Source organism: Hemiscyllium ocellatum, chromosome 14 (assembly GCF_020745735.1).
Source record: "Hemiscyllium ocellatum isolate sHemOce1 chromosome 14, sHemOce1.pat.X.cur, whole genome shotgun sequence".
Classification (NCBI taxonomy): Eukaryota; Metazoa; Chordata; class Chondrichthyes; order Orectolobiformes; family Hemiscylliidae; genus Hemiscyllium; species Hemiscyllium ocellatum.
Window position 1 is genome coordinate 10,800,258 of NC_083414.1, and position 12,151 is coordinate 10,812,408.

Consider the following 12,151-nt stretch of genomic DNA (forward strand, 5'->3'; position numbering starts at 1 on the left):
GTACAAACAGCTTAATTTTGAGACATAGAACATTATAGCGCAGTACAGGTCCTTCAGCACTTGATGTTGCGTCAACCTGTGAAACCAGTCTGAAGCCCATCTAACCTACACTGTTCCATTATTATGCATACATTTATCCAATGACCATTTAAATGCCCTTAAATTTGACGAGTCTACTACTGTTTCAGGCAGGGCATTCCCCACCCTTACTGCTCTGAGCAAAGGACCTATCTCTGACATCTACCTAATGTCGATCATCCCTCAATTTAAGGCCGTGTCCCCTTGTGCTAGCCATCACCATCCAAGGAAAAAGGCTCTCACAGAATACATTATTGAAGCTAAAGCCAAGATGAGTATCAAGGTGATTCCTCTGGTAAATGATGGGCCATGGTATGACCATTCAGATATTTTACAGGTGTACTTGAATTAGTAAAACATAACATTTGAAGACTGTTGTAGCCCATCTGCTTTTTGTACAGTTCAAAAGCTAATTATATTCCTTAAGCTAGGTTTGTGAATCTTGGAGTTTAACCTTTCCTAGCTTGTCCAGAAAAATCAAACTGTTTATTGAGAGTATATTATAGACAAGTGTGAAAGCTCAGTTTCCAGCCTGCTCAGTCACTCAAAAGGTTCATATCTGATCGTCTTTCTGTATGGAATCTATAGTTCAAAAGCCGGCTGTACAATTCCAATTTGTTGACCTAGTCCTGTATTCCTTGATTTCCTTTGTGTCCCAGAATTTGTCAATCTCAGCCTTGAATATACTTAATGATCAAGTGTCCATAACTCTCAGCTAACGAATTTCGAAAGCTGACCACCCAACTGAGTGAAGAAATTTCTCTTCAGTCCTCAATAGTTTACTCCTCATTCTGAGACTGACCTCCAGTTCTAAACTCTGCAACTGGGTAACATGGTACCAAAATATGCTTGAACTAAACCTTAGAAATGGTAGTCTTTAAGATTTAGTTTCCTCATAGCATATGAGGTGAATAAAGAGCATGTCAACCATTTCTGGGATTCCATATTCCAGATTTCTCTGGGTTCTCCTAAATCCAGTTTTGAGTTAAATTTGTGGCGTATATTCGGCATTGTAATTTCTCTGGAAAGTTCTTGAAATAATTGTTCTGTTCTTGCAGACTAATAATAACCCAATATTGATCACTCTAATAAGGCTTATTATACCATAATTTTCCAGTAGAATTATACAGTACTTATTAAACATGTGCAATATTTATTATACATATTTATGTATGTTTAAATAATTTACGATGTGGGGATACAACCCAAAGTTCTGAACTTTAATCCACCAGTATTACTTTGTAAACATTATATTGCATTTTACTAAAACACAAACATTTCCGATGGTCAACCATTCAGCCATGATGTTTGTATTGCTCCTCGGTCCACAGGAGAATTAAAAATGGCATATCCTTGTCTTATCCCCATTTACTTTAGTAAATTTGTCTGTATCACCAAGTCCTTCCCAGGTCCAAGCGTGAAACTTTGTGTTTGATTAGCTAATTATAATAGGATAAGAGTTATCTGAATATTTTGGCCAGAATAATTTCTCAGTAGTCTCATCAGAATGGACTAATTGGTCATTCAATTTCATTTGTTATTTCTTGGATCTTCTGTGCAAAGTAACATATGTCTTTACTAGCAGAACTGACTGCATTCAAAAGCAGAATTTAGGAATAACCCACATATGCAGTTGGTAACTAATAATTTAAAGCACATTGTTCCTTTTGAAACAACAGAATTCAGGTGGAGAAAATTCAGTTAGATGTTTTAGTTTAGGTTTGTGCATTTACTGGAAGCATTTGTCTGTACATTGAATATTTTTGTTTTATTTTGCTTTTCAGGATCTAGAGAATCAAATGCATATAGCAGAACAGAGGCGTAGAACACTGCTTAAGGATTTTCATGACACATCAGACTAAAGGATGTGGTGCCACATCGTAAAAGGCGTTGGCTGGGGAAGAAGACAAAATACTGTTTTAGTTCCTTGTTTTTGTTTTCATCTGCCGTTCCTTTGATTTTCTTTTTTGTTTGCTGGAATAGTCAGCAATGCTCATGGGTAATTCCCTTCATGAGCTGCAATAGTGTTAGACTTATTTTTAGAAGAAAAAATGTATTTTTTTTTTAAAGAAAGAGAAAATAATATGTGCTAACATTGAAAAATGAGATTGTTTAAACGTTTTAAGAAACCTGGGCTTTTACAAATGCTTTCACAGAGACTGGAAGGATTGCAGAAGTCTCAGCTTCCCCACAGACTTTTTATGTATATTTTCACTCGAACAAAACTTTTGGGGCATTCGTGGCACAACCTAATTATAGTGCATACTGGCACCAGGGCACTCTGCTTAGGCATTTGTTGGGAAAGCGCAGACTGCTTCAAAAGAAGTCATTTGGGAATAATTTGGCTTTCTGATATCTTGTGTTAATGTGCGTATGTAGTCAGCTTTGTGTCGGAGCAATTTTTTCAGGCGGATTTAAGGTAGGGTGTTGATGACAGATGATGATCTGTCGACATGAGGTGCTGTATTCTGAGGGGTGCTTCCTTAATGCCTTTTGTAGAACAAGTCTCTCCTGCATTTCTGGTCACTGGTGGGAGGGAGGAGAAAGCAATAGTTAAGTGAGTGCACGCTGTTACTACCTCTACTATGAATAGAATAACAGCTGGTTACACTGTCTTGCAAGGCAGTGAGATTTGTGAAGAATTAAAAGGTACATGAAGTACCTGACTTGTATGGCTCCTGCCCCTGCCCTGAGCGTTTTGTTGTGACCTTGTTACCTGATTTTCAAAAATGATTTTTAAATGCTTTATACTTTTTTAAAAATAAGAGTAATTTGAGCTTCTATCCTCACTCCCATCTTGTAATGGTTTAGTTGATGTACTTGCTATTGTTGAGATGGGACCCTAGTTGCATTTACGGATATATAATAAATGAGTTTTTATACATTTCAAATTTGTCATGCTACCTCGAGTGCAATCAGCACTCTGATCTGCAATGATTAGACTCAATACGTTTTTTGGGGGCTATTTATGATGTGTATCTTTTTTATTTCCGAAAGATTGCAACAAAAGGTGATACAACTTCTGTAATGTTTTCAAATACTTGTGCTTTCTGCAGCATTAGAACCACTGTATTGTTCATTATTGATATATAAAAGAAAGTTATTTAATTCCACTTGCTTGCCATTGTCTGAAACCTTCCCAGATTCCCTTCCCTCTCACTGTGACAGGAATACTGTGCACCTGCACTGAGCTGAATTTGCTCCTAGTTTTTATTCTTTTTGATTAGTGTTCTTTCTCTGGCCAAGTGCCATGAGAAATTAGCTTGCTCCCAGTGTTGGGTGACTGTGATACTCCAACTGCATGCTAAGCTGATACTTGATGCCATAGCCAATGTCACACGGATTGGATTAGCTGCTACAAACTCTGTCTGATTATAATTTTTCTTCCTCCTAATGAGGTAGAAGTTGGAAGTTCGGTGGCTAAAGAATCAGACCTGTGATTTTGCCCTTCCTTTGCCCACTTTCCCCCAATGCACCTAACATTAATTTCGTTAAGTTTTTTTTCAATTCTGTAGTGCACGTAGTTGGATGTTTTGGCGACGGTTTAATCTTGAGCTTGTTAATGTGCATGCTCAAGGTTAGCAGTGTCACCGAAGCCCTCTGATTGATTTATTGCCTTGTAGCTGCTGCCCTCTTAACCCTGATGTTATTCCAATCTCATCCTCATCTACATTAAAGACCCTTTTGCTTCCTGTTTCTATTTTAATTTCAGGTTTTGCACGGCTGTAGGGGACGATCTCTCAGAAACAAACTTGCAACACAGTGGCTCAGGTTCTGACTGAAAGTTACATTGGCCAACGCAATTTTGAAGGTTGCATCTCACGTTTGTGTTTCCAGCTCCCCAACCATTTCATTGATTGTCTAAGATACTTACTGCTGGCCCCCATCCCACTTGAAAGCAAACAGACTGTTCATTCCTGAATCAATAATTCTTAACTGTCAAACCGTTTCTCATTATTTAATCTAATTACTAAGCCAATGTTCCAAGAAACTGGCAGAGGAAGGAAAGCCTTCATATTTTTGAGGGGCTAATGATTTTTCTGTCTAGTTTGCTGATAGCATCATCCTATAAATTAAGTTCCTAGAGACTCCAGGGCAGTTCTGAAGGGTTGGCACCCCTGCTAAAAGCTTGTTATTCTGTGGCAATTAAGTGTTTGTGGCTGACTTCTATAAATGTACCATCCAAAATGAAGCATTTAGGTGATGATTTGGAGGTGTTGGACTGGAGTGTACGAAGTTAAAAATCACACAACACCAGTTTATAGTCCAATAGGTTTATTTGGAAGCTCCATGATTTGGAGGTGCTGGTGTTGGACTGGGCTGTACAAAATTAAAAATAAAGCTGTTGGACTATAACCTGGTGTAGTGATTTTTAGTATTTAGGTTAAGTAGCTATAATTGGCTTTCAATATTTTGTCTTATGTTGCCTGTTAACTAAGACATAATGCTACATATTCTGTAAAAGCATCAAGTTGCCTGTTTGTTTTCTCTGAGCTGAACTTATTACTTTTAGTTTGGAAATTTTCAAATTAACACAATCCTTTCATCTTCACATGTTTTTCCAGGTATTATAATTGCTAAGCAATAATGCTGACCTGCAGGTGCATGTTAGCCCATCATGTAACACATATGGAATCATAGAAAATCATTTGTCTAATGCACCTGTGCTAGCGATATCCAATTTAAACCCTCTCCTCCTGCACTCCTTCACCAACGTTGTGTAAATATTTTTATTTGTATTTCAGTTTTACATTCTCCATTAGTTTTCTCATTCTCTTATAAAAGTTAATGTTGAACCTGCTTCGACACCCCTTTCAACCTGCACATTTATAAGTAGTGGCCTTTTCTAAAACAATCAAATGTGTAACTGTCTGTCTTTTGCTCTTTATCTTCTTCAAGTAAAGCACTCACCCCCACACTTTTATTTTGGAAAATCTGTATTGATAACCTTGAGTCCCGTTCTTGTTGACCTACCAAACAATGTGTTTATGAGCTGAGCGCATGTTTAACCTCACTGTCTGCTCATTGCTTGCCTTCCCTGTGTTTATGAATAGCTTCTCGCTCTGAGTGAATTTCTTCCACCAAGATCATGGCAGACTTTTGGGAATATCTCTTTTTCAAATTCACCACCCTGAACTTTAATTGTTGTACTCAAGACCACCTTGTAACTAATTCTGACTTATGTGAGTCAAGATTGAGTTTAAGTGCATGAGATGTCATTGTGGATGATTTCATTTATCCTCTCAGATAAATATTGAACATTATTGTGTCAAGTTGCAGCTACTCCTTAACACTAATTTGATAGATTTGTTGACCAGAGCTGTTGTGTTTTGCCTGTGTCTTAGGAGAATTCACTTCCTCTTGTGGCATTTTCAACAAGTATAGATGAGCAAATTTCTAATAATCCAGCATTGTAGCCAAGCAGAAGGGAGTATAATGTGGATCATTGTTGGAGCCACAACGAGATTATTCCAGGCCTGTCAAATCGGGTGAAAAGGTGAGGCAGGTTTGTCTGCAAGGAGTAGGAACTGTTCTAATTTTCAATTTTAAGATTTTCTTTTAAGATTATGGTTGATGTTGTGTCATTCAGTATCCTCATCCTAGAATTGTTGGGTACAGAGGCCATTCAAATCACTGTACCTGTGCTGACCCTTTGAAAAGGTCATCCAGATAGTTCTTCCTTCCCCTTTTCCCACTGTCCTCTCAGTCTTTCTGTAATTTTACATCCTATTCCTAATCTCGCCTTTTGCTCGATCATACACTGGGGGAAAGATTAACTCTTAAGTTGAAAGGAAATAAGAAGCGGTTTTCTCATCAGACCTTGTTGTCCTCCATTCTGGGTGTGTTTACTGCTTCCTGAATTTGTGAGCAGACTGTTAATGTCCATGCAGCATGCTGAAGAAGATTTAAAGATCTGAAGATTGTGTTTATTGGCACAAAAATACCACGCTTCACAAATATGATATTCACTCTACTAAAGAATTCAAATCTGCCAATGCTGTTCTTTCATTCTCAGTGGCCATTGCACCCCCTCTAATTTTATATTGGCTTTACTTCCTTTTTGATTCCAGTATATTGGAACCTAACCTGTTGAATCCAACTTCTTTAACCCACAGCAAAGCTGTATACCCAAGGGAATAATGGCCACCGTTCACCTGATATGGGGATGGGGTGCTGGATTCAGTAGTGCTGGTGCCAGAAGTTTGTTCATGAGTATTGGACAAATAAAACAGCAGGTGTTGATGACGTGTCATCTTTCTCAAAGAATTTGAGTTAATGTTGTTGTTGAGTCTATTTAACAAGTTGGCACCAATACGTTTTGGCAGAGGTGGTAAATTCGTGCTTCTTCAGATGTAGTTCGTTGCGGGTTGCTCATGTTTTCCGAACACCTTCCAGTATTTGAGTGTTGGAGTGCAAAGAACTTCTGGTACTATTTTGAACAAAAGCAAGATTAGTTTTTAATTGTTCAGTACTGTAGCCATGCCGAAGAGAATATAATGCGGATCAGTGGAGTTTCTTTAGGAGCTTATTCCTTGTTCAGTGGGTTACATGGACATGTATTTAACTCTTGAACTAACTCTTGTTCCGTTAGGATTCAGTGGCCTCCAAATGTTTAGAAACAAGCTGTATAATTAAGAGCAAGCTACTGCAGGTATTGCTGATCTGAAATACAGACAGTGTTGAAGAAACTCTTCAGCCAAAGAGGCAAGGTGAGAACTTCTTTTTAGCTCAGAGGGGTGGAGGGAGCTTGGAACTCTCTGCCTGAAAGGATATTTGAGTCAGCAGCAGTCCTAAAATTTATTCATTTGTGCTGTCATAGCCTCCAGGGCTATGGGTGAAGAGCTTGAAAATTGAGAGCAGTGTAGTCAGATCTTTCACCAATACAGACACAGTGGCTTCCTGTGTTGTAAATGTCTGAGTCTATGACGTCTGGCTACATCTGTGGAGAGAGAAAAACAGAATTAACATCTAGAGTCCAGTGTTACTCTCTCTGCAGCTTGATAATTGTTAACTCGATTGCTTATTTTCAGTTTTCCAGATTTTACAATTTTGTGCACACTTCCATTTCTGATTTGCTGATCTTGGATTAGTGAAATAGTTCCACTGTCTGCTTTCTGATTAATCTCCTTCAATGTGTAGACCCAAACCATAATCAAGCCATGAAATATATTTCCAGGGGATAACTGCACATCACTGACATTCACTAGTACATTTTACAGATGTATTGCCCTGGTGCTTTTTCCTCAGCGCACCTCAAATGTGCTGAAGGCATCAATACCACAATCTTGATTCCCTAATTCTGAAGGTGCTGTTCTATTTCTCTGTATGCTGTAGCTATGATACTTGGAAGAAAATGTGATGTGGTCTTATACATTGAAATAGAGTAGTTCTGTGGCTATGCCAAGTTATCTGTTGCCACTTATGAGTTGGGATTGAGAATTTTCACTGCTGCTATGAAAAAAATCTGTGAGAAGGCAACCAGTGATGTTTTATTCCTTTATGGAAATGTGGGTGTTATGATTGCCCATCCTTAATTACCCTTAAGGTGGGGAATTGCTACCAGAATATAAATCACTTGATATGACATCAGTATTGATTTAACTTTTTCTTTCTTTTTAAGTCCGAGTATACTTTTGACTGAGGGAGAGGATGTATGAACACTTGGATCCCAGTGCCTCTTCAGACGGTCTAAATTTTTTTAATTCAATAACTTACATTTGCATAGCACCTAAAAATGTATCATGATGTAAAATAGAATAGTCACTCACAAGAATTTCACAGAGTTATCGAGAGAGACATTAGTGTTGGTGACTAAAGGCTTTGTCAAAGAGACATGTTAGGAGGTGTCTTAAAGGAGGTAGGAGAAATTTTAAAAGGAAATTCTTGAGTTTAGAGCCTGAGTAGCTGTAGACATGGTCATCATTAGTGGAGGGATGAAAATCATGAATGCTGAGGAGGAAGGGACTGGAGAAGTACAGAATTTTATAGGGATAGAAGAATTTAAAAGCTTTCTAAGACAGACACTTGTGGACAAAAATTTAACAGTGAACTAATAAATATCACTAATAGCATAGTTCCAATCAAGTTAATTTAGTACTGCTTGTAGGTCAGGCAGTAGTAAAGGATTATTTGAACAAAGCCGCTCACTTTAACGAAAACCTCAAATTACCTTTCCTAAGTACAGTATAAAATGTTTAACAGCTTAATGTGTTTACCTCTTTAAATCTTGATGTTTCTTCCAACAGTTGGAAATATAATTTAAATGTTTTATGAAGGTGCAAAACTTGGTGTATTAGCCTGCTGGTTCCTTCCAGCAGTTTTTTAAATTTGGAATTTTTCCACCTTTTTTAAACTTGCATGTGACAGAACAAAAAAAAATTGTTGTTTTGGGTGGACTGTATGAAAGGGTTCCTGTCAAGTTATTGAATATCTGAGCTCAATGTATTTCACTGACTTAGATTTAGACATGATTCAAGCTGCCTTGCAGCAACCTTTTTGTTCAGCTGTGGGAATGTTTCTCTTTTCCCTCACCCCTTCCTCTGCTTCACCACCCAGTATAACCCCGCTGAGCGTGGGCATCAGTTCTGGCTCAAGTTAGGAGCACTTCCTCCACTGTCTGAAGGTTGTGGGATTGGAGTTCTTTTCCAGGTACTTCAGCACAGTATCTAGTACAGAACTGAGGAATGCTAACTTTCTGATAAGATGCCATGCTGGGACCCATGTGTGTGCTCAGCCCTAAAAGATCTCAAGGTTGACTTTGAAGTGGTTCAGGGAAGTTCATCTGCTTGTCCTAGCTAATGGTTATCATTCAATGAGCATCATTATAAAGACCACCATTATCACATTGCTATTTATGGAGCTTGGTGTGTTTGCTTCAATAAAACAATGTTTACACTTCAGAAATAAAATGCTGTTGGGATGCCTTGAAGTTGTAAACATTGCTCCAGAAATGCAAGTCTATTGTCTCCTCCAACACCTTGCTACCCTGTCTGACACTCAAAACAAAATTCTGATATTTATAAATTGCAGTGCTTTGTGACTGACCATAGATGTTTGTTACTTTGTCTTTGACGGTGGGATGGTATGGCAGGGAGAGAAAAGCTGTTGCAAATATGTATTTGTATTTTCATGAACTTTGCTTTTGAAGGTGTATCTTTGAAATCCAGTGTGAAAGATTAATTCCTGAAAGTGGCGGAGAATTTTTGTTTTGCTGTTAACTTTCAGGATTGGAGTTGCCCCTCAGCAATCTTGTCTCTCACCCTTGATGTTAACTTGTGCAGGTCTGTAGAACTGTTTATATCTCAGGCAATGCTTTCTGTTCACAGAGCTGTACATTTTTTAAGAGCAATACTTGCTGGTATGCAATATTGATGTGTTGTACCACGAAATCCTTACCCCTTTGCCCCCTCCACTGAATGTTCACAATCATTATACACCTGTAGTTATGTTACTCTTTATCAATGATTGAAGAGGGCACTGATGGCCCTTTCCAGATTTTTAAAAGTTTAGCTGCTAGATTAATACAGTTTCAACTGGAACATGTATAATTCTTTTCCTGTTGAGTATTTTAGCCCTTTTTGGTGGGGAATGGGTGATAATCAGTATTGTGCATTTAAAAAAAAGTTTACTCATCCAAATTGGAACAATATTTGAGCCCAGGAATCTTGTCTGCTTTGCTTCTGTAGATTTGTTTGACTTCTTCTCCAGAATGTGATTTATTTATTGTGAGGGGGAGTGCATGTTGTACTTGTTCTGAGCTTTAGTTTGTAAAGGACAGAGCCCTTTTTGGATTGTGGAAACCAGCATTTAGAGAAAACAAATATTTTTGAAGAAACCAAATTTATTCTTTGGCTGAGCTATGATTTAATGCCATTTTGAAAATCCATTGTGTTGAAATCTATTGCATGACCGAGCATATTTGAGTATTTTCAAAATTAACTATTTGAAGGGAAAAAGTCAGTAGGGTTTTTTGGGAAAGAGCAGAGATGTGGGACTCACTGGGCAGATGTACCAAAGAGTTGGCACAGACATGATGGGTCAAATGGCCGCCTTTTGTGCTGTATCTGTCTGATTTTTCTTAAGTGCAATCTCTTGTCCATTTCCAAACAAGATACAAGATTGAAGGATTTTCAGTTGTAAAACCTATTTACAATTTCGGACAACCTGTTGCCCTGGCTCCTGTTCCTTTTTTACATGCTCAACCTCTGTTTGGGAGCATGAGCTGATTCAGGCCTGGGAACACGCATCATCCTCATTGATACTGATGTTCTCTCATGGTCTGACAGCAGTGTGGGACAAGCAGCTTTCCCCAGTTGGGTCCTGGCAGTATCTGCTTGTGCTTATTTTTCGGAGGCTGTATAGTTTAATTAATAACTCTTTCTCTATTGGGGTCTCTAGTGTTTCGAAGCTGTCCTTGTTCACAAATGTATTTGAAACAATTACAAGTGTGTTTACTTTTTCCAAATGATTACTGTGTACAATGAGATATTAAGAGGTATGCTTGGAAACCTGCTCTTCAGTGTGCTGTGTAGGGCTGCTTAGATTTGTTTTTTTATATATAAACCAAGAATTTTAAGTTCATTATCAATGCATTAAATTCGTTATACAGCATAAATATTTAAACATGCACCCAGTGTAAATTTATAAACGTCATTTTTTTTATTTTTAGCAACTGTCAACTTTTATTTTTGAAAAATCATTTGCACTCCTATTTTTTCCAATGTAGGCATGTTTTGCAGTTGTTTTCAAGTTTGCATTCTCATGAGGTCAAACACTAGAGAATTAATTTCTAATTGCTAATTAACTTCCCAATATTTGTCACTGTATGAGAATCAACAGCTGATTGAATAAGGCTTGCACAGATTTGGCTATTTCAATGCACCCATTTATATCCCCAAGACGTGTGAAAGGCGTGCTCACAGTATGGAATTGACTGTCTCCTTCACACCGAGGAGAGTTATGCATGAATGCTGTTCTACCTTGAACTTTATATAGAGAACTAGATATTTATGACAAGTCACAGATGTAGTAAGTGAAGTTTATTTGAGGTTTCACTTTTTTTTTAAAAATGTGGCTAGCTGGAGAGAATAACCATGTTTTTGGTTACCTGTGTGTTTTACTGAGGCTCCACTGTTTAAAGTTTTGTTCCCACTCCAGCCTCCAGCTTGGCTTGATTGAAGAGACTTCTCCTTAACTGTCTCTGCACACACTGATGTTTGAGCTGGATTATTTGAAATAAATAGTTTGAACAATTTCTTAAATACTAGTGTCCTTTGATTTCCTGCTTATTTTGTATTTTCTTTGTACGATAGTTTTAAGAAAAATTAAATCTGAAATGTTTTACATATAATTGTGGTGAATACTATGGATTTAATTCAGGAGAAATGGGTCAGTTTACAAGGGAAAGAGAGGGCTGTTCTTGTGCAGTGGTTGTTTCCCTAGTGCTGCTATAAGTGGTTACAAACGAAAGGCACGGTAAGAGAATAATCCATTTTGGATCGATCGTGGATAATTCTAGATGGTACAAAGTTAAGTACAGTGGATGTCCAATGAGACTTGAGTTAAGGTGTATAGGTGTTTAAAATGCCACAAGCAGATGCTGTGAATAGTCAAGATGATGGATGGAATTCTGGCCTTTATGCGCCAGTCCTCTCGATATAAGGACACGGATGTTATGCCTCAATTATACAAAATCCTATTTTGGGGTTTGGCATATGTGAGCAGATCTGGGCACTGCACCTGAGGAAGGATATATTGGTTTTGGAGATGCAGTGTAGTTTTGCAAGCATGATGTCTGGACTTCAAGGGTTACATAATAAGAAGAAATTACACAAACTAGGCCAATTTGTTTTAGAACTTAGAAGGATAAGGGGTAATCTCATTGAAGTTTTTCAGGTATTAGAAGGAAAACACAGGATGAATAAAGCTTATTCCCACTTGTTGGAGATTCGAGAACTAGGCAGCATGAGGTCAGACTGTTCAGGAAAGTTTTTAGACACACGCAAAGGGTGGTAGATGTTTGGAACTCTCTCTTCTGTAAGTGGTAAACGATGTTGGATTGGTTAATTTTAAA

General features: G+C 37.9%; 1 protein-coding gene across 2 annotated transcripts in view; it reads left to right on the plus strand.

Annotated features, from left to right (window-relative positions):
* The window catches only part of arih2 (ariadne homolog 2 (Drosophila)), an 88,042-nt gene extending 76,703 nt beyond the window's left edge, over window positions 1–11,339 (plus strand). For both annotated transcript variants that reach the window (XM_060835353.1, XM_060835354.1), the window contains exon 15: window positions 1,863–11,339. In XM_060835353.1, the coding sequence (XP_060691336.1) occupies window positions 1,863–1,940 (78 nt within the window). In that variant the 3' untranslated portion in view covers window positions 1,941–11,339. The remainder of the gene's footprint in view (window positions 1–1,862) is intronic.
* Window positions 11,340–12,151: the final 812 nt, after the last annotated feature.